This window comes from Acanthochromis polyacanthus, chromosome 16 (genome assembly GCF_021347895.1).
Source record: "Acanthochromis polyacanthus isolate Apoly-LR-REF ecotype Palm Island chromosome 16, KAUST_Apoly_ChrSc, whole genome shotgun sequence".
Lineage (NCBI taxonomy): Eukaryota > Metazoa > Chordata > Actinopteri > Pomacentridae > Acanthochromis > Acanthochromis polyacanthus.
In genome coordinates this window covers 38,622,513-38,649,710 of record NC_067128.1, presented here as the reverse complement: position 1 = coordinate 38,649,710, position 27,198 = coordinate 38,622,513, and the positions used below count along the sequence as shown (strand labels likewise).

Below are 27,198 nucleotides of genomic sequence, written 5' to 3'. Positions count from 1 at the left end.
GCGGCCATCCACACGCCACCGCCGTGGCCTGGAACATGTCCAAAAACGACTGCGGGTCATCCTCCGCCGTCATCCTTTGCAGAGACAGCCCGGAGATGGAGGAGGAGGAGGAGGAGCCCGGCGATCCCCCGGTCGAGACAACAGCTGCTCCAAGACGCGGGTCTGCCTCTCCGTCTGTTGGTGCAGCGCCTCCAGGTGCCGCCGATTCGCCGCTGCCTGGTCGGCGTGCATTGCCGCCAAGTCCCGGAGCATCTGGGCCAGCACAGCCACGGGCTGCACCGGCTCCGCCGGAGGCGCAGACATCCCCGTGTATCAAGTGCCGGTTGGGCGCCAATGTGACAAGTTCGCTGTCCGCCTTGGTTGTCGAGGGAATATTGTTTATTACTTCACGATTCAATGTATACCACAGTCCGGTACGCAGCCTCCGCTGTCACCCAGTCCACGCAGCCTCCGCTGTCACTCAGTCCACGCAGCTTCCACTGTCTCTCCGCTGCTCCTCTCATCTCTGTCTGCCCGACTTTTTATCCTCCGCTCCGGCTGCTACTGCGGAGATAATCAGGTCAGCCGATTACCACCACCTGTGTCAATTACCTTGACACTGCCTCCACGCACCCCTCCACACCTCTCTCTCCTGCAGCTGAGCTCTCCCACGCCCATCGCCACAAACGTGTCATTTGGTTTTAAAATACAGCTTCTTATAAATAGAGGGAGAGTTTATCAATAAATGAATACATACAGATAATAAGACACAATTTATTTGATTTCAGATTATTCCATTCTCTACAGGATGTTTAAGTGTTGATGCTTTTACATTCTTATTTCATAACTGCAGCTCAGGTACTGTGAAATATTACAACACTTAACATTAGAAATGCAACATTTCAGTCAGACAGACTTCATCAGGCACTGGTTACTTTTCTCTTCTTCTCTTGGGTCATTTCTATCTTGGAATCAGACGTCACTTAGTTTTACACTAAAGAACCTTAATATATCCCACACCTGTTCATGTCTTGGCCTTACTTTAACAAACAGAAATGAGTTCAGGAGTTTCTACATCTGATTCTTGTCTTCTGATAGCAACATATTGTTTCCATTTAATCTGGCAAAATATTCACTTTACTGTCGCTACTCACGGTCCGGACAGCGTCACATCTAATTGAAAATCATAGCTGACGGTAATCCAAGTGTTTGCAGAACCAGCTGACCACCAGCTCATTTATTCAAAATGGCAGATTTTTAGCTAGCTTCATTAAACATTCTCCTGATTGTCCTTCTTGCTCCACATTTCCATGTTTCTTTTTTGCTAAGTAATAACTTCCCAGTGTAAAAGGGTAGAGAAAGAACTTCATCATATGGAGTCTCGTCTTACCAACAATGTTTGGGTGATTGATTCCCTTCAGGACTTCCGCCTCCTCATTGAGGCGCTCTGGTAAACAGCCACCTGTTTTGGCTGCACATTACCGTTGATCTTCTTAACAGCCCAGGTGACGCATTCAGCTTTTCCATCCTAGGATGAAATTGATCAATAACCCCGTGTCAAGGTGCGTTGCATTATTACTAATACAGGCACACACAAAACAAACATCAAAATCAGCATATGCTGCAGCTTGAAAAAAAATATAGCACTTTTAAACAAATTGTAGATGGATTTTCAAAGGTATACCAAAGCTAAAGTTGCACACGATCAATTTTAAAAGCTGATTATTTTGTTGTTAATTTGATGATTGCCTTTGTTGTAAATGCCCACAGTTCATTCATGTCCCATCCTGGCCGGCTGCAACTAACAAATATTTTTAATTTTTGATTGATATGGGAGAAATTTGGCTTGAACATTTGGTTTGATAAATTGCACGAAGTAGGTAAAAATAGTAAGCAGTTCCCCAAAGCTAAAGGAAGCGTCCTAAAATCGTTAGTTTTATCTAATACCAGCCCAAAGTTACTGAGATTATTGTGGCGCCAGTCCAGTTGAAAGTGTTTCGCATTGCTTTAAGATATGAGACTTAGTCATTCACCAACAGAAGTAACATTAACCTGAACTTCTCTCCTCTGTAACAACAAAACCACTGCAGCTAAACGACGCCGAACATTCAAAATGACAACCAGCTCAGTCGGTAAGGGGGCCGCGGAGGGACAAACAGAGCGCAAGTCGTTTGCGTTATTTACAGTTTTCTCAATCGCTTTGATAGCCTACATTTCTCAAATCATCATCGACATTAGCAAAACAGTGAGTGTATTCTCAAAACAATTCGTACAAATAGCAAAACACCGTGGGATTAACTGCAAAAGCCAGTCTCTTGCTCAAAATCCTTAGTTCATCTCTCAAGAGTAAATATCTGTGTCAATGAACATGTCAGTGTCATCAGAATGACAAGTCATTGTGTGTGCATAAACAGTCAATTGCTTAGTCATGTTGTCATTGTAACAGTGTACTGTGGAGGGATGTTCTGATATAAACTATGGGTAAAGTTTTGATGCCAGTTATTGTAAATTGTAAGTTACACCTTAGTGTATGTGGGAGATTGATTGCAGAGACTGGACAAGATTCACATTTAGGTTTTACTGTTTGTATTGTATTTTGTTGACAGACCACGTTATTGTGATACAGAAGGAATACAGCCCTGCATAGCAAAAAGAAAAAGCAAAAGTAGAAATATGAATATAGGACAATCTTCAGGGAAAACTGTACATGCAGTGTTGTAGGAATACAATGCTGTCTTCTTACATCTCCTAACGTTCCTGTCTGTTGGGACACAAATACTCATCCACATCACAAATATCTTCTCTTGCGTCTTTGAGAGATTTTAGAAAATCCGAATTCTTCACACATTTCCTCATGGAGAAATTCAAGATTTACCTTGGAACAATTTACAAATTCAGGACAGATTTAGAAAAAAAAACATCGAATGAAATGTATAGAAATATCACTGACATATTATGACACTTCCATCCATCCATTATCTATATACCACTTTGTCCTCACGAGGGTTGCTGGAGCCAATCTGTTGCAGGGCTACAATCACACTCACACCTACAGGCAATTTAGAATAACCAATTAACCTCAGCATATTTATGGACTGTGGGAGGAAGCCGGAGTGCCCAGAGAAAACCCACACATGCACAGGGAGAACATGCAAACTCCATGCAGAAAGATCCCAGGCCCACCCCAGGATTTGAACCAGAGATCTTCTTGCTGCAAGGTAAAAGTGCTAACCACTACTCTACTGTGCGGCCCTATTATGACAACTTGTTAAATCATTTTACATGTTAAGACTTATGCGATGAATTAATGCCCAAATGTTGTGGAGATTGAGATTATTCAACAGAGACCTATTGTACATTTTGATCAACATGACATAAGCAACTGATCATGTACGAAACAGCAGAGAATTGTACATAATCATTTGCATGGATGTACCAAAGCATTTACAACTTGTTCAAAGAAGTGAGAAACTGCTATTTTGATTCCCCTGGCTCTGCTTCTGACAATAAATCACATTTTAAAAATTGTCGTTCAGTATAGCCTTCTTTAACCCTTGCCTCAGGTTAAATCAGGACCAGCTCTCCGTTTAAAGGGTTAGATTCTATCTGCCTATTAGTATTCCACCTAACAGGTTTCAGCAGAATAATTAAGCTGGTGTCGAGGAATACTCGCCTCGGTCCTAACTGTCTTCTTCCAAACGTCTTACCCCTCTTACTCCAATAAATACTCTCTTACTAAGCAGCCCTCCTAAGTAGTAGAATTGATTTATTGAACACGTTTGTTAACGACAGCTTTCCTCTTAAAACTGTGGCACTTGTTGATATTCCTAGGTTCGTTTTGGAGGTTTGGAAACTAACCTCAGGGGTAATGTTTAAATAACTAGTTGGATTAAAGTAACCTTTAAGAACCATTAGATTTAATGCACACAATCAACTTAACTTTTTACCACTATGCAGAATAAGTGAATCATAATCATTTCATTAGACTTCTCTTTAAATGCAATATAGCGTTTTATTAAGCAATTATTAGCAGGGGCACAGCATTAATTCATGATTAAACAATTTAATTATTTCTGATTATTTCTAACTTAACTAAACTAAGCTGAGCGTACCTAAGAATCTTCTCTAATTAGTAAATTTAGGAGAGAGAGCGGACAGCCAGGCCTTAGCTGCCACGCCCGGTCTTGACCTGCATCTAGTTGAACTCCTCCGTGGACCAGCAGACTCGGTACGAAGTCTTCTTTGTGGGCAGAGGGTGTTCTTCATAGGCAGGGGGAGTGGAGAGGTCCCGATAGCCAATCGTTGGTCTGGCAGTTATCTTTAGTAGCAGCTGGAACACAAGTGCGGGCGTCTCAGCTGTCTTCTCAGTCGGATGGTGGTGGTGGAAAGCCCCCGTCTCATCAGGCTGTGGTGGGTCACTGGGTCTTCCAGCCCCTGGAGTGGAGCAGCCCTCTGCTGCTGCCTCCTGTGCCTCTCTGGATGCCACGGGTGCTGTCTTCTCTTCATCTCTTTGGAAAACTGCAGACCTCTCAGGACTCTCCGTCTGGCAGAGTGTGGTCTTCGCTTGTTGAACAAAGTCAGAAAAAGACTTTGCCTCCAACGATGTTCTCAGCGATCTCTGGAGCCTAAGTCCCGCGTTGTCTTCACGTCTCTTGGGCAAAAGGGTCCGGTGTCGACTCTTCAGAACTTTGGCGATGCTCTCCGGCAGCTCCGGCGAGCAGCATCTCTCCCCTCCGGGGGAGAACTCCGAATTCAGTGTCTCTGACTCTCTCTTTTATAGTGTCATCCTCTAATACACACACCTCTGGCTAGGTACGCCCCTGACACCGTCTAACTCATGCAATCAACTTGTTATCACATACATCAGTAATACAGAAATCATGTTTTTCCAACAAGTACACAGCATCCACCTTCCGTTGTTAACACACACACACATTGCTTGAGACATGTTGCCAAGACCATATTTGGCCACAGAACTTCCTCAATGTCCTCCTTTCTGCAGTGTCATGGTGACTTCTGCTTTTTGCCCTGCACACAACTCAGAACAGCACAGATTACTTCAAGTCAAAACTCATTTAGTTACACTGAATCACTTCTTTAAATCATTTTTCTTAGCATGATCAAATAACTTATTTTAAATCATTCTCTTCTATAGCAATCATCATTTCCAGAATATATATCAGCCTATTAAAATCATTCTTGCATCAAACATAAGCATGATCATGTGGTTAACTTATATAGTTTCTCATTTTAACTTTTCATTGGTCTGCTTAAAGCTTTTATTTAGGTGGTGGTTGCTCCTGGGATCTCAAATAACTAGGCCCCACTTGACACCCTCTCCTTGAGATCACAGGTAGCTAACACCAGGTCATTTTAAAAGATACTCATCATCCTCTGGAGCAGACAGGTTAACCACATCACCCAGCTGCGTCCGTCCATCGTCTTCAGTGGTGACGGTCACTTCCCCAGCGATCTGCAACAGTTCGGATGTGTCCTCACAGCCGCCGATGACTTGCATCTCTTCATCATCTGACAGGATTCTGCTTTCAGCATCATCCAGTTTCTTCAGGGCTCTGCCTGCCCAGAGCCTCGTTGTATTTCTCTGCATAGTAACCACCCCTTTGACGTTGGCTACTCCGACGAAGGGTGGTAAGCCTTGTGTGCTCGTAGCCATGGTTTCTGGTTCCTGGTTTTCTTTAATCTGGAACTGGCTCTAGCTGCTCCACTTCTTGGATTCCTCTTCTTTCAAGCAAAACTGTATTGCTATCTAAAACTTGCTTTATTATGTCAGGCTTCTCGTATTTAGCTCTTCTTAGCATGCCAACCACACTGTAGCTGTTAGCTTTCTTCACTGGTTTAGTAACCATATGGAATGACATAGAGTCCACCAGCACTAAAAGGTATTTCTCACCTCTTCTCCCTGCAACCCCCATTGGGCCTGCTACGTCCATGCAGATAGAACCCCAGGGAATAGTGCTTCCGGATGGTGAGCCCGTCTACTCTTCGCCCTCGGCATCCTGCGTTGTATCGACCACATACTTCACAGGCCCTCAGCACTTGTCGTATACGGCACTCTGGAATCCTGAGTTGCAGCTTCTCCAGCTCCCTACGGGTAGGTAGTGTGCTCACATGGCCAAGCGCTTCATGTACGACCCGCACCACTTCTTCCACGTACTTCTCTGGGACAATTTTTCTTTTAGGGGTTTGGTCCCATTCCTCGATCCCGACAGCAATTCTTCTCTTCTGGACGAAACGATCTACCTCGTCGTTTCCCAATCAGTGAGCCCCCCAATCTCGTCTGGACTCTCTGGTGCTTCAATTACTCACTTCCTTAGTGACAGCTGCCATCCTCTACAGCCGCTTCTCTGCCTCTGCAGCCGGGGTGCCTGCAGCTGATGTGGCCAACTCTATTTTTGGCCTTACTTCCTCATCTGCGTCTGAGCTCTCACCCTGCGATGCAGCATGTCCTGTAACTCTCATTTCCTCATCTGTGTCTCTTGCAGACAGTTGCTCCATCCCTCTCCTACCAGTACGATCTGGTTCTGATACACCGGAGTGGAACCTGGGTGAAGCTTCTTCGAAGCGGACTCTCTTACCACTTCACTGATCGTTGTTTCCCCGGGCACTGGGGTTTTGGAGGATGAATCTTCTTCCTCTGATTCATCGGAGCCTCCGACTTTCGCGTCTTCTTGAACTGGCTCTTTTTCTTTGGCAGGGACGAGTACATCTTTCTCTGGCTGGCTCTCAGCCATCGTCTTTGTCGTCTCGAGTTGTCTGCTTCCTCAAAACCTCTCGTAGGACCGTTGAGCAGGGATGAGTGCAGACTCTGTCTGGCTGCTCCGCGGTGCCTCTTTTCTGGGGTGCGCTGGCCCAAGGTCACTGCGGCTTCTTCTAGCCTGCGGTTCTCACTGTACCTCCCGTCAGGCGTGATGATCCCGAGTCTCTCTGTCGGCTGATCACCCGTGCTGTGGATCCTCGGTCAGAAGGGCTCGTCCTTCTCCTTCCCCAATCTCCGCAGCTGTGGACCCTCGGTCAGAAGAGATTCGCCCTCTCTTCCCCAGTTTCCACTGGAAGGCTCTGGCGGTTGATTCTAGGTGTCGGTCTGGACCCTCAGAATCTTCTTTTGGGCGCTTCTCTCAGTCGTAGTCAAGCCCTGCCCAGGGACGCCATGTCGGTCAGTATCATCTGACAGGAGTCCCTTTTTAGCGTCTGTCTTAGTCGAGCCGTGCCCACCCAGGGACGCCATGTCGTTCAGTATAGCCTTCTTTAACCCTTGCCTCAGGTTAAATCAGGACCAGCTCTCCGTTTAAAGGGTTAGATTCTATCTGCCTATTAGTATTCCACCTAACAGGTTTCAGCAGAATAATTAAGCTGGTGTCGAGGAATACTCGCCTAGGTCCTAACTGTCTTCTTCCAAACGTCTTACCCCTCTTACTCCAATAAATACTCTCTTACTAAGCAGCCCTCCTAAGTAGTAGAATTGATTTATTGAACACGTTTGTTAACGACAGCTTTCCTCTTAAAACTGTGGCACTTGTTGATATTCCTAGGTTCGTTTTAGAGGTTTGGAAAACTAACCTCAGGGGTAATGTTTAAATAACTAGTTGGATTAAAGTAACCTTTAAGAACCATTAGATTTAATGCACACAATCAACTTAACTTTTTACCACTATGCAGAATAAGTGAATCATAATCATTTCATTAGACTTCTCTTTAAATGCAATATAGCGTTTTATTAAGCAATTATTAGCAGGGGCACAGCATTAATTCATGATTAAACAATTTAATTATTTCTGATTATTTCTAACTTAACTAAACTAAGCTGAGCGTACCTAAGAATCTTCTCTAATTAGTAAATTTAGGAGAGAGAGCGGACAGCCAGGCCTTAGCTGCCACGCCCGGTCTTGACCTGCATCTAGTTGAACTCCTCCGTGGACCAGCAGACTCGGTACGAAGTCTTCTTTGTGGGCAGAGGGTGTTCTTCATAGGCAGGGGGAGTGGAGAGGTCCCGATAGCCAATCGTTGGTCTGGCAGTTATCTTTAGTAGCAGCTGGAACACAAGTGCGGGCGTCTCAGCTGTCTTCTCAGTCGGATGGTGGTGGTGGAAAGCCCCCGTCTCATCAGGCTGTGGTGGGTCACTGGGTCTTCCAGCCCCTGGAGTGGAGCAGCCCTCTGCTGCTGCCTCCTGTGCCTCTCTGGATGCCACGGGTGCTGTCTTCTCTTCATCTCTTTGGAAAACTGCAGACCTCTCAGGACTCTCCGTCTGGCAGAGTGTGGTCTTCGCTTGTTGAACAAAGTCAGAAAAAGACTTTGCCTCCAACGATGTTCTCAGCGATCTCTGGAGCCTAAGTCCCGCGTTGTCTTCACGTCTCTTGGGCAAAAGGGTCCGGTGTCGACTCTTCAGAACTTTGGCGATGCTCTCCGGCAGCTCCGGCGAGCAGCATCTCTCCCCTCCGGGGGAGAACTCCGAATTCAGTGTCTCTGACTCTCTCTTTTATAGTGTCATCCTCTAATACACACACCTCTGGCTAGGTACGCCCCTGACACCGTCTAACTCATGCAATCAACTTGTTATCACATACATCAGTAATACAGAAATCATGTTTTTCCAACAAGTACACAGCATCCACCTTCCAACTCGCACACTTGCCCCATACACTGACCGCATGATCACCTCCACTTTTAAGGAACTGAAACTATCTGTTTTGGACTGTCCAGACAGCCCATCTTGCCCCCCCCCTGATCTCTCCTGTCTGCAACTCAGCACAGGCTCCTGATCAGGAAATGGAAAAGCGGATGTCAGCCTCTAACTGTCGCTGGCATCCCATTGTGCAATCTTTTGGACAATGTGTACAGACTTATTAAAAAAACCCAATCTATTTTGAGTCTAGAGACCCTTACTGTGAACACTTGACCCTAGTTCACTTAACTCATGACTTCTCACCTCAATACAAAGTTAAAACCCTCTTAACAGTAGTCAAATCAAAACTCTTAAAAGCATTCCCATTTCATAAAGCATAAGTTCCTCTTTTTAGTCAAATCTATCAAACACCAGTTTTCACAGTGAGCTGCTGTTCTGACCTGGTTACTTCTTAAACAAAGATTCTCAAGACAACCTTTCAAAAATAATCAAACCCTCACTTTTTACAGTGAGTCATGCTTCTGATTTTTACACTGTTTCAACATTAAAGAATGTAAGAAATAGACACTTGGTTAGTTCAAACTCATTCATTAGGTTATGGCATAATCTGATCCTAATTCACAGGTTATAACATCACAATGTTCCCTTATTTAGCTGTTGTTCTGTCAGAGTCTCCCCTTTGTGGCTGATTCTGGGATCTCATATCTCCATGCTTCACAACACCCCCTTCTATGAGATCCCAGTCAGCCCCTATAAATGGCTGGTTTTGGGATCCCATATCTCCGTGCTTCACAACACCCCCTTCTTGGGATCCAGAGACAGACATTTCTTTCCTTTCCTTCTTTCTGGTAACATCAACCCAAAACTTTGGGATAACACAGTGGCTGATTATTAGTTTAATTACATGATCAGCAGTGAGCAAGCATACAGGTCAGCCTGTTATTTTAGGCCTTTGTATTTCTTCTGGGGCGCCTCCCTCACACCATATTCAGCTACGGGGAGTTCAGCACCCACAGGCGTTGTACCGATGTCCGAAATCCTTCTTGGTCAGTCCAAATAAATCCTTCAGGTAGGAACCTTCAAAAAAGGTCTCCCATTCGATCATGGTTACCCAGGTACAGCTCGCTGATACTCAGACAGCTCCCCAGCTCCACCTGGTTCCAACTTCTGCAGTCACTTTTAATCTACTCCTTGAATGCAGGTTTCTGCCTCCTCTTGGATACATCCAGCATGGAAAAAACTTGTACATCCTCATTCTCGTTGGACCAAAGTCCTTTTTCAGAATATTCCAACTTTCTAAGAGCTCTGCCTGCCCAGAGCTCTGGTTGTGCATCTTCTCCTGGTAACCCCCCATTAAACAGTGGTCACTCTAACGAAGGGGGGCAGGCTCTGTGTGCTCGTGACCATATTCCTGGTTTCCTTAGTCAACAACTGGACTCAGCTACTCCACTCTCTGGAATTAATTTTCTTCAACAGTACTCCATTACTGTCTCAACATGAAAAGTGTCTCATCATCAGTCCTAAGCTCTTTAGGTAATCCCAAATTGCCGCACACTTGCTCCAGCATAGAGATTACACTACTTCCCTGAGCTTTCTTCACTGGACTGATAATCACATTCTGACACAGAATCTGCAAGCACGAAAGGTATCTCTCACCTTTCTTCTTTCCCCACTCACTTGGGACGGTGTTTCATAGTGAGCCCTCCTACCCGCTGTCCTCTGCGACCAGTGTTGTAATCCACACACCTCACAGCTCTGCAGGACACGGCGTAGTCCGCTCCTAGAAATCCAAAGTCAGCTTATCCAGCCGTCCACGCGACAGAATGACGCCACCATGGCCAAACACCACTTAACCTTTTTTAGATGTAATGCACACAATAACCTGACTTTCTACCACCAGGAAAAATATTCATTCTTAGTGACCGTGATAGGGATAAAGTGAATTTCCAATCTGTTAACTTTAATTGCAGGAACTATGCTTTCATAAAAGAGAAGTAATATTCACCTAGATTACATAATTTGGAGGGAGAGCAGTCACGGTGTGGCCATACCCGGCTGCTCACCTGAGACCCGCCGGGGCCCAGGGGGAAGTGGACGGGGGTCCGGACCAGATTTAGATCTGCATATATCCATTTTTGTTGTTTGGTCCAGTATTCCTCACATGGAAAATAGAGTTCAGCAATGTTCCTTCAGACAGCATTATTTCCAGATCACAGTTCAGTAATCCTCCAACAGTGCAGTACTTTGGTCCATAATTCCATCAGAACAGTTATTCCTTTGCAGATCATGTTGAATTCCCTGTCCGAGTTACGTGGTAATCATCCCCTGTGCTCAGACTGATGTCTGGATTGCACCCAGGCAGATACCCGCAACAATCTCCCAACTTGTGTCTCGATCAGACGTAATTTATAGTTTACTGTATCTTTATGCATATGCCATGACTCCATGATCTCATACTAAATTAACTTGAGCAATAACTTCATCTCTACCCCCTCCCAACTCTCTCATATTCATATCAGGGCTGCACAGTGGAGTAGTGGTTAGCACTTTTGCCTTGCAGCAAGAAGATCCCAGTTTGAATCCCGGGGTGGGCCTGGGATCTTCCTACATGGAGTTTCCATGTTCTCCCTGTGCATGCGTGGGTTTTCTCCAGGTACTCCAGCTTCCTCCCACAGTCCAAAAATATGCTGAGGTTAATTGATTACTCTAAATTGTTCGTCTGTATATGTAGCCCTGCGACAGACTGACTACCTGTCCAGGGTGTCCCCTGCCTTCGCCCGAGTCAGCTGGGATAGGCTCCAGCACCCCCCGCGACCCTAGTGAGGATAAAGCGGTGTATAGAGAATGGAGGGATATTCATATCATTCATCTTGATTCAATGAACCATTCTGGACTCATGGCTGCTGCTTGGTGCTGGATTTCTTTAGACTCTGAGGGGCTACAAGACAAAGTTTCCCAGTTATGTGGCCTGGCATCATATTTTTATTTAAATGATATAATATTATGAGATATGCCACAAGGCAACACAATTCACTGACTTCATAATTAATTTGAACGGTGGTTTGAAAGCAAAGCTCAACATCTTGTTGTATCGTTTCATTGTCCTCATTTGTCGTTTCAAACCACGAGCTCGTTTTAGTGAAAAAGTCCACAGTGACAGCACATTTGGCTGCATGTGTTTCCAGAGCGTTCCTCTTTTTAATTCTTGCTTTCTTCGCGCCACTCTTGTTCATTCTGTTTTCGATCTTTCAAACACCTCTGACTGTGGAGAAGTTTTTTCCACTTAGATGCTGTTCTGACACAGAGCCAGCAGATGTCACTCTTCTGTCAAAGTGGTTCACTGCTTCATGAAGCTTCCATCTCACTTTCACTAAAGAAGTCACCATTGCCTAGACACGTGTGTAAATGCACATAGAGAACTGATGGTTTTTGCTGCTACGTGTGATGCTGCAGGTGTTTATTAAAGTCAGAGGAAATAGTCTGATAACCAGCAGCTGTGGGCAGAAAACAGGACTGAATGAGGTGTAAGAATGTTTCTGCAAAATCCCAGAATTACATTCAGTGCAAACTGAGCATTATTGTTTCAAACATGAATCTAACACGTGTCAGATTTGAGGCACATTAGTATCTGGACTTTGGCAGACATTAAAGGGAAACTTTAATGAGATTTGCTTTCTAGCGTCCTGAGATTTGGATACAGACCACAACAAAGAGCGATCGCCAGGTAATGTGGAGGTTTTCGTTCACTTCTCATCTCTAGTATGTTGTGGGACACTCATTGAGACTATCCGAGCCGGTCAGTGTGGGGAAAAAAGCACGTTAGGGCGGACTTTGATCCGGGGGGGGGGGCAAGTTGCCCCATACTTTTCGCTAGCTGAGCTGCTAAGCTGCCTTCCTGGCTAAATACTGGAGCTGTGTCGAAAATTCATTTCTCCATCACTCACATGTATGAAATGATATATGAAAACAGACCCCAGGTTGAAAAAAACGAAGTTCCCCTTTAAGTCGATGTGTTATGTACTAGGTACCTGTTGGGGGCGCTGCGACCCCTAGACACAACCTGATCTACTCTGCCTGGGTGTCCTGGGTGACGGAGTGTGATGTTGTAAGAGCCGAAACAGTCCAGGAAGCATCACTGATGATGTGTTCAGGTTCATCAACTGTGTGTTGTATCTACTTCAGATGCGCTGCTTTGGATAAAAGCGTCTGATAAATGAAACTGTTGAATTGCAGTGAACAGCATACGACACAAGGGAGAACCAAAACAGGCAACAATGCATAATAGTTGGTTATGTTGCACAGCTCAGGTTGGAGCATCTCTAATGACTGACCACACACACACTGAGGATTTCAAATCTGCACTTTTCATTCTGAAACAATCTACAAGACCGAAACACTTAAACTGCTCCTCCTATTGTAACCAAATCTAACTTTTCTGCCTGGAACACATCCAGGGACTGAATGCATCCTGTAATCTAGGACAAGGATGCAGCATGAGCAGGGATTAATCAGAATAGAACAGAATAGCTACTTTATTGTCAACCACAACAGACACTAGTTGGTGCACATTATGACTGAATTTCAGATACAATCTGTTAATGTTAGTGTATTTACTCCAAGTAAACACTCAACCAGCAGTATGTTCAAATGCTGTGCAGTTTTAAGATGGAGTCCAGGTGTTTGTGAGAAACCAGTGGTTTGAAAGCACATTTTTTTAAACTAATTTAGTTTGAGAACCATAACACATGCTCTCCAAAAATAAGTATAAAAGGAAGGGTGCATTATGTTACACTTTAAAACAAACAGAGTTCTGTTGTGTTCTTTTGTTTTTTATTTGAGGATCTCTCTTTTTGCCGTATGATCAGATCAACCATGTGGTGCCAGTGTGAAGGAAAAAAAACTTCCTGTTGTTGGGAAGTTTTAAAAACCTTCTGGTTGGGTTGAGGGTAGAGAGGAAGGAGAGAACATGAAGACTTTGGAGGTCGCTGAGGCCGACAACAGCAGATCAGAAACATGCAGCTCCAGATCCAGAGAAACCTGCAGAGGACAAAACACAAAGTCAGTGACATACAAAGGTGGCGTCTAACTGTTTGAAGACATAAAGAGGAGAGGAGAGAGGAGAGAGGAATACATCATGTGAAATCCTCCAGCAGCCTGGGTTGGAAAATGAACATTTTGAGAAAAAACTGAGTGTAACAATGAGCTAAATGCAGTTAAAGCTGTCATTCACAGCATCTGCATGGATATTTAAGTCACCTGTTATAATGACTGTCTGTACTAAGACTAAATTAGTGAAGAACTCTGAAAATTCAGATAGAAATTCTGAGGGAGAGGCAGGTGGGAGATGAACAACTAACAGAACTTAGAGACATTACAAAGGTGAACTGCAGAGATGGTGCATTTTAGTGTTCAAAGTCACCTTTTCATTTGGTTATTGATCTGATCTTTCATAAGATCGGGGGTCTTGGAGAGATGGCTCTAAAGACAGCAAAAAGAGAGAAAACTTTAATGGACTCAGATAAATAATTACATCTGAGCTAAATGACTTCACATACTCATATTAACATTAAGTTTCTAATTAGCCAGTCTATTTGATAAACTTACCTTGTGTTAATTGCATGGTCTCACGAGTCATGCACTGGTCCTGGATCTGCCTCCCGTCATCTCTGGTCCATCCTGTCTGAATCTGCTTGATGTCGTTGAAGCACCAATTCTTTAAAAAAAAAGAGAGAGAGATACAGATGTATTTTTCAATTGATTCTGACATCACTACATTTTGTCAGACTGTGATGTGCTACATACTAAATCCCTGCAGTGTCTGTTGGCTCATTCTTTCTTTTCACATTTAAATTACCAGTGCATCCGGTAAAATCTCAATAAAGTTTCTTCTCCTCACAGGGCGGTCGTCGTCTCTGGCTTCATCTCTGTTGGGGCTCGGTCACTCGTCTTCAAATCGTCTTTGGGGTCGTCCTTGTCTTGGTCTTGGGTCCCGAGATCATCAGTCTGAAAGAAATCAAAAAGAAAAACGCGGCAGAATCTTGTCGACGTGTGTTATTGTTGAGATTTCAAAAATATTCGATATATGAATGCAAAGTCAAAATCCAAAACTCACCGTTTCATGCAGCAGCATTCACAGGGATCCTTACGTACCTCTCCTGGAAACTTCCCTCTGGCAGCGAGACTTTCACCCTCACACTACACTTACTATCTTAAATAACACATTTAACCACCCCTTTTAATCCCAGTGTGACTCTCCTGAACTGTGATCTTGTCACTGTGGACTCCACTGTGGGTCCAGGGTGGGATACAGACGCACATGTTGCTTCTCTGTGACATGCCGTCTGCATCCTGTTCACCTTCTGACAGAGCGGAGCTTCACTGTGAGGGGGGGCACCACAGGAGGTTTCCCACAATGCCCCCCAGATCCGCCCACACCTCTGACGGGCACCCTGACAAGAGTCCCACCGACAAGAACCGAGCTCAGACAGAATCACACAAAATACAGTCGAAGAAAATTCATCCAAATAAAGTTGGAATAGATCTGATCAGACATAATCACAAGAGATTCATTCAAATAAAAACTGACCAGATCACATCCAGAAAATCACACGTAGCTAAAATGTTTAAAACAAAACGGGGTAAATTTAATGAAATGAAAGGTTTGTGAACCTTCTTACCTGGAGGTTGGCTGGCAGGAAGTCCAGCAGCCCTCTTAGGTAAGGCAGGAGGCATCTGAGGAGAGAAACTCACACAGTGGTTAGAAAAAAATGCTAAGAGAGGACCTCCTGCATGTTTGTCAGCATTCTGTATGTTTGTCAGGAGGTCCCTCAACAGAAAAACTTGGAGGGGAAGAAGAGTCCTCCGATATCCTGCAACTCCAAGGGAGGGGAGAAAAAGAAGGGTGAGAGGGGGAGGAGGGGGAGTAGATAGGAGAGAGGGGGAAGGGAGAAAAAGAAGAGTTTTTGGGGGGGTTTTTTGAGAAAAAGAAGAGCTTTTTTTTTTTTAGAAAAACAAGAGTTTTTTTTCTTTTTTTAAGAAAAAGAAGTTTTTTGAGAATTTTTTTTCTTTTTTGAGAAAAAGAAGAGTTTTTTTGAGAAAAAGTTTTTTTTATTTTTTTGAGAAAAAGAAGAGGTTTTTGTTTTGTTTTTTTGAGAAAAAGACGAGTTTTTTTGTGGGGGAGAGGTGAGAGGAGAAGGGGGGGAGACAAGCGAGGACGCTTGGAGGGAGGGGGGGAGGAGGAAGAGGGGGAGGAAGAGGAGAGAGGAGAGGGGGGGGAGACAAGCGAGGACGCTTGGAGGGAGGGGGGGAGGAGGAAGAGGGGGAGGAAGAGGAGAGAGGAGAAGGGGGGGGAGACAAGCGAGGACGCTTGGAGGGAGGGGGGGAGGAGGAAGAGGGGGAGGAAGAGGAGAGAGGAGAAGGGGGGGGAGACAAGCGAGGACGCTTGGAGGGAGGGGGGAGGAGGAAGAGGGGGAGGAAGAGGAGAGAGGAGATGGGGGGGAGGCAAGCGAGGACGCTTGGAGGGAGGGGGGGAGGAGGAAGAGGGGGAGGAAGAGGAGAGAGGAGAAGGGGGGGGAGACAAGCGAGGACGCTTGGAGGGAGGGGGGGAGGAGGAAGAGGGGGAGGAAGAGGAGAGAGGAGAGGGAGGGGGAGACAAGCGAGGACGCTTGGAGGGAGGGGGGGAGGAGGAAGAGGGGGAGGAAGAGGAGAGAGGAGAGGGGGGGAGACAAGCGAGGACGCTTGGAGGGAGGGGGGGAGGAGGAAGAGGGGGAGGAAGAGGAGAGAGGAGAGGGGGGGGAGACAAGCGAGGACGCTTGGAGGGAGGGGGGGAGGAGGAAGAGGGGAGGAAGAGGAGAGAGGAGATGGGGAGGGAGCAAGCGAGGACGCTTGGAGGGAGGGGGGAGGAGGAAGAGGGGAGGAAGAGGAGAGAGGAGAGGGGGAGGGAGACAAGCGAGGACGCTTGGAGGGAGGGGGGAGGAGGAAGAGGGAGAGGAAGAGGAGAGAGGAGAGGGGGGGGAGACAAGCGAGGACGCTTGGAGGGAGGGGGGAGGAGGAAGAGGGGGAGGAAGAGGAGAGAGGAGAGGGGGGGGAGACAAGCGAGGACGCTTGGAGGGACGGGGGGAGGAGGAAGAGGGGAGGAAGAGGAGAGAGGAGAGGGGGAGGGAGACAAGCGAGGACGCTTGGAGGGAGGGGGAGGAGTAAGAGGGGGAGGAAGAGGAGAGAGGAGAGGGGGGGGAGACAAGCGAGGACGCTTGGAGGGAGGGGGGAGGAGGAAGAGGGGAGGAAGAGGAGAGAGGAGAGGGGGGGGAGACAAGCGAGGACGCTTGGAGGGAGGGGGGGAGGAGGAAGAGGGGGAGGAAGAGGAGAGAGGAGAGGGGAGGGAGACAAGCGAGGACGCTTGGAGGGAGGGGGGGAGGAGGAGGGAGCGCATGGTGGAGGTGAGGGTGTGCTGTACCTTGGAGAGTCGCTGGGGTCCGACGTCCGCTGGAAACAGAAACAAAAACAACATTTCAACACAGACTCAGGAAACTGGAGCAAAGAGGTGAAGCTGCTCAAAGAGGGACGCTCAGGAGAACCTCAGAGGAACTCAGAGGAGAACATGTTGCTGCACCCCGAGTCTCTGATCGACTCCAGCTTCAGGGTTTCAGGAAGATGCTTCACATTTCTGCTCAGAGACTAATCCAGAAAGAAAACTTCTCAACTAAAATCCTCACTTTGTTTATCTTTAGTCAGCAGAGACTAAAAACTCACACAGCTCTGCAACGTCACAAACCAGCTCTCATGAATGCTCCTCGTTTTACTTCTCCATCATTTCACTTATTTTAACTCCAAATTCCATAAATACCATGCATCAAAATGCAAAACACTAAATCTGTTTTACAAAAATGATCTTTTAACAATAATAATACAGTAAACAACTGTGAATATAGATTAAAATATCTGTAAAGTATTTAAATTATAATAATATTAAAGTAGAACCAAAATAATAATTATTGTATTACAGATTATATTTTCTGAAATACTACTACTACTACTACTACTACATAATAATAATAATAATAATAATAATAATGTTTGACAAAATAAATACAGATATTTGCTGTTCTTTTTCACTTGGACAATACACTATTCCACTATTTTTAACAATAATAATACAGTAAACCACTGTGAATATGGGTTAAAAATAATGGAAACCACAGGAAATATCTGTGATGTATTTAAATAAAAATTATATTAAAATAACCGAAATAATAATCAACTCTGGCTTCCTCCCACAGTCCAAAAATATGCTGAGGTTAATTGATTACTCTAAATTGCCAGTGTCATCAGAGTATTTCTGAATGTGGCAGGACTCAGTGCTGTATTTGAAGTCAGATGTACACAGAATGAATGGAGCCATTGTTCCTTGTGCAGCCCCAGTACTACTCATTTCATATTGTTTGTCTGTATATGTAGCCCTGCGACAGACTGGCGACCTGTCCAGGGTGTCCCCTGCCTTCCCTCGAGTCAGCTGAGATCGGCTCCAGCACCCCCGCGACCCGAGTGAGGATAAAGCGGTGTATAGAGAATTTTTAAGTAACCTCAGCATATTTTTGGACTGTGGGAGGAAGCCGGAGTGCCCGGAGAAAACCCACGCATGCACAGGGAGAACATGCAAACTACCATTAGCATTTACTATTTGATTTCCATCCCCAATGTACACATTTTTTTCTTGTAGCTAACAGCAAATATTTGTAAATTAACTATATTTTGCCGATTTAAATACAGTGAAAATAACATACATTTAGTGCCAATTGTTGTGAAATAATAATAACAATGATTAGTGTTTATAAAAATACATATTTTTGATGTGGATATTACACGTGCACGTTCTGACGTCGGGACGTTTCCCCTCGCGACGCTTCTTCAAATACTTCCATCGTCATGGTTACCAAAGATACACATTTCTTAGTGTTTTATGAAATATGGGCCAGTCGCCATATTGCTTTTTAATTTCTGAAACCAAATTATACAGAACCGGGTATCTTCTTGCTGCAAGGCGAAAGTGCCAACCACTACTCCAATGTGCAGCCACATTGTGAAATAACAAATATCAATTTATAAAATGCAGATTTTTGACGTTTTTCATAGTGAACATGTAAATTATTCATTTTACTGGTCTCGGCACATTTAAATCAATATCCACATCATGATAAACTGAACGTTTGATCGGAAACCTTAAAAAGAGGCTCCGAGGACCTTCAATGCTTCACACACAACTGATCATATTTGGAACATTTTATGAGAAATGGACCAGCAGCCATTTTCCACCGAACTTTCCATGTTAAACTAGAAACGCACTCGGAGAGCGCAGACCTTCGCCAGGCCATCTGTTTGTCTGTCTGTCTGTTGTCTGTTAACATAACTCGAAAAGTCATGGACGGATTTTCACCATTTTTTACAGAATGCCCGGAAGCCCAAAGTAACAATCTATTAGATTTTGGAGGTGATCCGGATCACCGTCTGGATCCAGGATTTTTTTGAAGGACTGTACAATTTTGAGAGATGCCATCTCTCAAAATTGTACAGACGGTGATCCGGATCACCTCCAAAAACTAATCGATTGTTACTTTTGGCCTTCCGGGCATTCTGTAAAAATCTGGTGAAAATCCCTCCATGACTTTTTGAGTTATGCTGTTAATTATCAGACAAACTCCGATGATTACATAACCTCCTGGCGGAGGTAACAAAATAACAGTTTTATCTACACATTCTCCTGTACGGTTATACAGCAAAACACAGTGTTCAGAGAAGATCAGCTGATGAGAAAAGCATGAAAATAATTTTCTTACCTTCATGTTGACAGTCCAAATGCAAAATGGAAAGTTCGAAAGTCAACAGGCCTTTTGTAGGTGCGCGTCACCTTCTGTTGCCATGATTTAAAAGATGCACTGTGCTTGACCAGTTCTGATCTGCAGCTAAAACAATCGTCCATGTTGTCCATTTCTGTTTCGCTTTTCCACGTATGCGCACGAGTTTCCATCGCCTGTCAGAGATGTGTGGAGCCTCAAAGCTACCTGAACCTTTTCTGACAAGATCCGCCTCTGATTGAAGCATCTTAGTGAGAACAAGATCCTTATTGCACTAAAATCATCTTATAGTCCTTCTAATAACACAGTTCAAGCAGTGCTCCGTAATTTTGTGCTTAATGGCCGCTTACCTTAATGAAATTCTCCTGGCAGCTCTGATGGATCTCGGGATTCATCCACAGAAGATTAAATACAAATAAATAAACCCTATAAACCCAGAATCATTGTGGAACAGAGAATGAATATCAGGGCCAGAGTGGGATTCATGCTCAGCCCTGGAGTTTCAGGTCCACTTTAGATCACGACCTATTAATATTAAAATCATGTAACTACATGTCAAGTCTACAATAGCACACTTTTCTGTAAAGCCCTGTAAGTCAGTGTATTTTCTAAAATACTTCCAATTCAGTGCAAGTAAGGGTTGCTTCACAATGTGGATTTATTTCAAAATAAGTGCACATCTCCAACATTATTCTTTACAACACATACTTGTCAGCAATATCAGAATCTGTTCTGTTCAAATAAGTGTTCAGATATTCAAATCTTAAAATTAATTAAAAGAAAAAATATAAATATTTCATTTTAAAGAAAAAAATAAAAATAAAATAAGAAGTGTTGCAGTTTCTAATAACGCTATCGTCTTTTTTTCCTCTGCAAGGAAACAGTTCCATCGCAACTTAGATTTCACAGAACATCAGTTAAAGGGCAAATCTCCAACACTACTCTTTACAACATCAGCATGTATGTATGTACATCCTGTGACTGAGGGAGAGCAAATTATCAAAACTAACAACCGACTCATCTTCATCTGTCTCATCCCTAACTTGTGGTTCAGGGTTCTGCTGCTGTGATCAGTCCTTGAGGAGACTCTCCTCCATAGACATAATAAAGAGTAGACGCCGCATCGACCGCTACTGCCTATTGGCGCTGACGAGCCGTGGGGCCGAGAGTGCCTGTATTCGTGTTGGTGCGCACGAAACCGAAACTAAAACTTACGTGACAGTTTCACGAATCCCCGTGAGACCAGGTTGTGTATTCACCTTATTCAGGAAGTGAGGCAGGGCAGCGCCATTTTTGAGAGCGACTTCCGATTGACCGTCTTTGCACTATAACATCGAGTCCTCTCGCTACTGTAGCTACTTTTAACTGTTCTTTTAAGCGATTTTAACATGTTTGGCATCAATTACGCTGTCCGCGGGTGCCACAACAACTGGGGAAAGATGAAGCTTTCTCTCTCTCAGAATTGTTTAGAGCACGGAAAGGTTAGATCTGAATGCTGCGGTCCAGCTCATGGCTATGTAAACAAACAGCTTGCATCGGTCACTGTCAGCGCAGCTGCAGCGATTCTACCAAAGTTCAGTTTCCACTAAAGACCTAGCCATGCCATCAGTGAGGTAAAAAGATACTCTCTGCTATTTTGAGACGTTGTTATGACTGCGGTTTGGTCAGAATCAGTTTTTTGTTGCTCCAGGGAATTAGCATTAGCTTGTGACAGGGCTAATAACACAGTAAACTGCAGGAGCTGTTTCAGAAATGACAATAACAACCTCTGTTTGCACAGCCACATCGTATATACATGAATCAAATTAAGTTTTATTCAAATCAACATACCTTCCATAATATGGCAGCAGCGTGACTGCAGAACTGCCCCAACCCACGACGCTGAAGTTAGCTTCCGATTCGGCACTTAAGGGAAAAGTTAAGGGGAAATGAAATGAACGTGCGGTGCGACAGTTTATCCACTGATTATCTGTTTTATTCGACACTTCTTGATGTGTAAACATTTTAGACATTTGGGTAAGACATTAACTATGCCTGACAAGAGCTATTGTATTTGTAAAATTTGTATTTTATTTGTGAAAACGTTTAAGGGGATATTTCACCGTTTTTGCTTTATAACCAGTCCTTATTAGACCAGGTCCAGATTGAAAACCACTGTACCTACACTCCTCACATCTGTACTCAACTATTCTACAGAGCCTGAAAATTCATAAAAACATAGTCTCTGATTTGTGAAAACTTTATTCTATTTGTGAAAATGCAATAAAGGCACATTTTACAGTTTTTTTCTCATCCAGACCACATTAGACCAGGTCCAGGTCGAGAACCGCTACACGTAGACTCTTCAAATCTGGACTGAATTATTCTACAGAGCCTGAAAATTCATAAAAACATAGTCTCTGATTTGTGAAAACTTTATTCTATTTGTGAAAATGCAATAAAGGCACATTTTACAGTTTTTTTCTCATCCAGACCACATTAGACCAGGTCCAGCTCGAGAACCGCTACACTTAGACTCTTCAAATCTGGACTGAATTATTCTACAGAGCCTGTAGATTCATAAAAACATAGTCTCTGATTTGTGAAAACTTTATTCTATTTGTGAAAATGCAATAAAGGCACATTTTACTGTTTTTTTCTCATCCAGACCACATTAGACCAGGTCCAGCTCGAGAACCGCTACACTTAGACTCTTCAAATCTGGACTGAATTATTCTACAGAGCCTCTGAATTCATAATAACATAGTCTCTGATTTGTGAAAACTTTATTCTATTTGTGAAAATGCAATAAATGCACATTTTACTGTTTTTTCAGCATATAGACCACATTAGACCAGGTCCAGCTTGAGAACCGCTACACTAAGACTCTTCAAATCTGGACTGAATTATTCTACAGAGCCTGTAGATTCATAAAAACATAGTCTCTGATTTGTGAAAACTTTATTCTATTTGTGAAAATGCAATAAAGCACATTTTACTGTTTTTTCAGCATATAGACCACATTAGACCAGGTCCAGCTTGAGAACCGCTACACTTAGACTCTTCAAATTTAGACTGAATTATTCTACAGAGCCTGTAGATTCATAAAAACATAGTCTCTGATTTGTGAAAACTTTATTCTATTTGTGAAAATGCAATAAATGCACATTTTACTGTTTTTTCAGCATATAGACCACATTAGACCAGGTCCAGCTTGAGAACCGCTACACTAAGACTCTTCAAATTTAGACTGAATTATTCTACAGAGCCTGTAGATTCATAAAAACATAGTCTCTGATTTGTGAAAACTTTATTCTATTTGTGAAAATGCAATAAAGGCACATTTTACAGTTTTTTTCTCATCCAGACCACATTAGACCAGGTCCAGCTCGAGAACCGCTACACTTAGACTCTTCAAATCTGGACTGAATTATTCTACAGAGCCTCTGAATTCATAAAAACATAGTCTCTGATTTGTGAAAACTTTATTCTATTTGTGAAAATGCAATAAATGCACATTTTACTGTTTTTTCAGCATATAGACCACATTAGACCAGGTCCAGCTTGAGAACCGCTACACTTAGACTCTTCAAATTTAGACTGAATTATTCTACAGAGCCTGTAGATTCATAAAAACATAGTCTCTGATTTGTGAAAACTTTATTCTATTTGTGAAAATGCAATAAAGGCACATTTTACTGTTTTTTCAGCATATAGACCACATTAGACCAGGTCCAGCTTGAGAACCGCTACACTTAGACTCTTCAAATTTAGACTGAATTATTCTACAGAGCCTGTAGATTCATAAAAACATAGTCTCTGATTTGTGAAAACTTTATTCTATTTGTGAAAATGCAATAAATGCACATTTTACTGTTTTTTCAGCATATAGACCACATTAGACCAGGTCCAGCTTGAGAACCGCTACACTAAGACTCTTCAAATTTAGACTGAATTATTCTACAGAGCCTGTAGATTCATAAAAACATAGTCTCTGATTTGTGAAAACTTTATTCTATTTGTGAAAATGCAATAAATGCACATTTTACTGTTTTTTCAGCATATAAACCACATTCGACCAGGTCCAGGTCGAGAACCGCTACACTTAGACTCTTCAAATCTGGACTGAATTATTCTACAGAGCCTGTAGATTCATAAAAACATAGTCTCTGATTTGTGAAAACTTTATTCTATTTGTGAAAATGCAATAAATGCACATTTTACTGTTTTTTCAGCATATAGACCACATTAGACCAGGTCCAGCTTGAGAACCGCTACACTTAGACTCTTCAAATTTAGACTGAATTATTCTACAGAGCCTGTAGATTCATAAAAACATAGTCTCTGATTTGTGAAAACTTTATTCTATTTGTGAAAATGCAATAAATGCACATTTCACTGTTTTTTCAGCATATAGACCACATTAGACCAGGTCCAGCTTGAGAACCGCTACACTAAGACTCTTCAAATTTAGACTGAATTATTCTACAGAGCCTGTAGATTCATAAAAACATAGTCTCTGATTTGTGAAAACTTTATTCTATTTGTGAAAATGCAATAAAGGCACATTTTACAGTTTTTTTCTCATCCAGACCACATTAGACCAGGTCCAGCTCGAGAACCGCTACACTTAGACTCTTCAAATCTGGACTGAATTATTCTACAGAGCCTCTGAATTCATAAAAACATAGTCTCTGATTTGTGAAAACTTTATTCTATTTGTGAAAATGCAATAAATGCACATTTTACTGTTTTTTCAGCATATAGACCACATTAGACCAGGTCCAGCTTGAGAACCGCTACACTTAGACTCTTCAAATTTAGACTGAATTATTCTACAGAGCCTGTAGATTCATAAAAACATAGTCTCTGATTTGTGAAAACTTTATTCTATTTGTGAAAATGCAATAAAGGCACATTTTACTGTTTTTTCAGCATATAGACCACATTCGACCAGGTCCAGGTCGAGAACCGCTACACTTAGACTCTTCAAATCTGGACTGAATTATTCTACAGAGCCTGTAGATTCATAAAAACATAGTCTCTGATTTGTGAAAACTTTATTCTATTTGTGAAAATGCAATAAAGGCACATTTTACAGTTTTTTTCTCATCCAGACCACATTAGACCAGGTCCAGCTCGAGAACCGCTACACTTAGACTCTTCAAATCTGGACTGAATTATTCTACAGAGCCTCTGAATTCATAAAAACATAGTCTCTGATTTGTGAAAACTTTATTCTATTTGTGAAAATGCAATAAAGGCACATTTTACTGTTTTTTCAGCATATAGACCACATTAGACCAGGTCCAGCTTGAGAACCGCTACACTTTGACTCTTCAAATTTAGACTGAATTATTCTACAGAGCCTGTAGATTCATAAAAACATAGTCTCTGATTTGTGAAAACTTTATTCTATTTGTGAAAATGCAATAAAGCACATTTTACTGTTTTTTCAGCATATAGACCACATTAGACCAGGTCCAGGTCGAGAACCGCTACACGTAGACTCTTCAAATCTGGACTGAATTATTCTACAGAGCCTGTAGATTCATCAAAACATAGTCTCTGATTTGTGAAAATTTTATTCTATTTGTGAAAATGCAATAAATGCACTTTTAAAATAAAAGCATATCCACCTCAAAGCTAAGCGCTTGTTTTCATTACTGAAAAACCAAGCTCACCTCTCATGTTCTCATCCAGCTGCAGAGAAACACCGATGTCACAGATTTTCACCATCTCAAAGTTGCCTTTGATGACCACATTGCATGACTTCATGTCGCCGTGCATTAGCTTCTTCTCATTGTGCAGATACTGTAAAGACAAACAAACACAGCATTCCCACCCGTCAACAGTCGTTTGTGTTGATGTTGTTAAATCAAATTTGAAGATGGCAGATGCTGACAGAAGATGAAAATGTTTTGGGGAAAAAAACCAAAATACGTTGATCTGTAAGTCAAGAAGTTAAAACTAAAAGTTGAATTTAAGCTGAGCAACAATTTCAATACATAGAGCGACACGTGTGACGTTAATTCAATGTAATCTATGCGTTGGCAGCAGGTAGATGAATCACCTGCAGGCTGCGGGCCACATGCAGCGCCACTTTCTCTATGTTGGCGGCAGGGAAAGCCTTCAGACTGTCCTTCTTCCTCTTCTCTATCACATCATTGAGGGATTGCTCTCCTCCGTACTCCATGGCCAGACATTTGGAGCCGTCTTTAGCCGTGGCAAAGGCACGGAAACCTTAATGTTGAAGCAAGAAACACAGAATTACCACCAGAAATGTAACGCAGCATCACAAGCTGATTGACCTTGGCAGAATGTAATGGAATCAATGTGAAATAAGTCACATTTTATAACAACAGCCAACACGAGATGCGTCTTGGTGAGGAATGTCAAAAACGTACAAAATAGCCCTTGCTTTGAAGTTTGCCGTTTGCTGTCAAATTTATCTAAATTGCAAATTTGCCCACTTTTTGTTCTGTGCATTTTAAAACCGATGAAACATATGAAAAAATAAAAACAAGTTGATAGTGAACTGTGGGATCCAGTAAAATGTCAAATACAACTATGTTACTATACTACCTGCTGTAATGAGACGTGAAATGTTGGGATGCCTTTGACAACAATCAGTCTACGGTGCGTACCTAAAATAAAGCATCGACTTGCTGCTCTAGTTAACCTTTTCTTGGACATTTAAGTCTGGAATTTACAATTTAATATAATACTATTTTGACATGGAAAAATAATATTTAAGGTGACTTCAGGAGCCTGCTAGCCTAGCCGCGCTAGACAACCCACAGCAACGAATTTAATTCTCTGCCAGGGTGGGTCTAGTTACCCTCCATAAGGCTCGAGGCTGGATGCTCCTAAAACTGGCCGGACCAATCACCATGAAGTGTAGAGTCAGAAGGCGGGCATAACTAATTTACGACAGAGGCGCGACGATTCTGACAGAAACAACCGGCGCACAATAAACAGTTATCTTTCGACTCAGCTTTGGCCACAGCCCTTAAAGATTTGAAGCTAAAATTCAACTTGAAAGATAAACAAAGGACGGCACTGAAGTGTTTCATTGAGAAGAAAGACGTATGTGGACTTATGCCGACGGGATATGGCAAATCCTTAATATACCAGTTGGCTCCGCTGGTTGGGAAGCTAATGGGACTTAGCCACAATCCGCCGGCGCTCGAGGAACTACGTCAGCCTATTCGTTGCGCTGATTGGTTGTATACCTACCCAATTGCTGCAGAGTGATTTGAAAGACAACCTTTTAGCCCGCCTCCCTCCCTGTCAAGCGGTCCTAGACCCTTGTGCCTTCAGAACATGGGTCTAGCAGGGCTAGGCTAGGGGCCTGCAGCACAAGGCCAAAATTAGTTAAGCTCTCTACATAAACTGCCTGAAGGTCTCATGTTCAATTGAGTGACTGTTTTTAGATTTATTGTTGCAGGTTTAACGTTGTGACAGGTTCGCTGTCCGTGGGTCCACTCAATACACACACACGCCTTGGTTGTCGAGGGAATATTGTTTATTATTTCACGATTCAATGTATACCACAGTCCGGTACGCAGCCTCCGCTGTCACCCAGTCCACGCAGCTTCCGCTGTCACCCAGTCCACGCAGCCTCCGCTGTCACCCAGTCCACGCAGCCTCCGCTGTCACCCAGTCCACGCAGCCTCCGCTGTCACCCAGTCCACGCAGCCTCCGCTGTCACCCAGTCCACGCAGCCTCCGCTGTCACCCAGTCCACGCA

At 43.3% G+C, this 27,198-nt stretch overlaps 1 protein-coding gene and 3 long non-coding RNA genes across 14 annotated transcripts in view; 2 read left to right on the top strand and 2 right to left on the bottom strand.

Moving 5' to 3' along the window:
- Positions 1-27,198, top strand: part of LOC127530367 (uncharacterized) — a 128,819-nt gene that overhangs the window by 63,874 nt on the left and 37,747 nt on the right. The window lies entirely within an intron of this gene.
- LOC127530337 (lymphokine-activated killer T-cell-originated protein kinase homolog) overlaps positions 1-27,198 on the bottom strand; it is a 349,629-nt gene that overhangs the window by 310,570 nt on the left and 11,861 nt on the right. For 3 of the 9 annotated variants that reach the window (XM_051936982.1, XM_051936986.1, XM_051936985.1), the window contains exon 4: positions 25,520-25,689. The exons of 3 other annotated variants lie outside the window; for them this stretch is intronic. In XM_051936982.1, coding sequence (XP_051792942.1) covers positions 25,520-25,689 — 170 coding nt within the window. Of the gene's footprint in view, positions 1-2,031; positions 2,122-20,107; positions 21,373-24,839; positions 24,990-25,130; positions 25,261-25,519; positions 25,690-27,198 lie in introns of those variants that run through there. 3 more of the 9 variants (XM_051936979.1, XM_051936984.1, XM_051936989.1) reach the window with 3 other exon arrangements.
- Positions 12,726-15,555, bottom strand: LOC127530343 (uncharacterized). Its single transcript, XR_007936915.1, has 4 exons — positions 14,475-15,555; positions 14,225-14,333; positions 14,040-14,098; positions 12,726-13,657 (listed from the first exon to the last, which is right to left on the bottom strand). It is a non-coding gene; the product is annotated as an uncharacterized LOC127530343 (long non-coding RNA).
- Positions 21,467-24,989, top strand: LOC127530359 (uncharacterized). 2 transcript variants are annotated; one of them, XR_007936971.1, is made up of 6 exons: positions 21,467-21,785; positions 22,136-22,304; positions 22,479-22,653; positions 23,179-23,703; positions 23,879-24,228; positions 24,928-24,989. It is a non-coding gene; the product is annotated as an uncharacterized LOC127530359 (long non-coding RNA). The 2 variants fall into 2 exon arrangements; XR_007936970.1 differs by lacking the exon at positions 24,928-24,989 and having other exon boundaries at positions 23,879-24,635.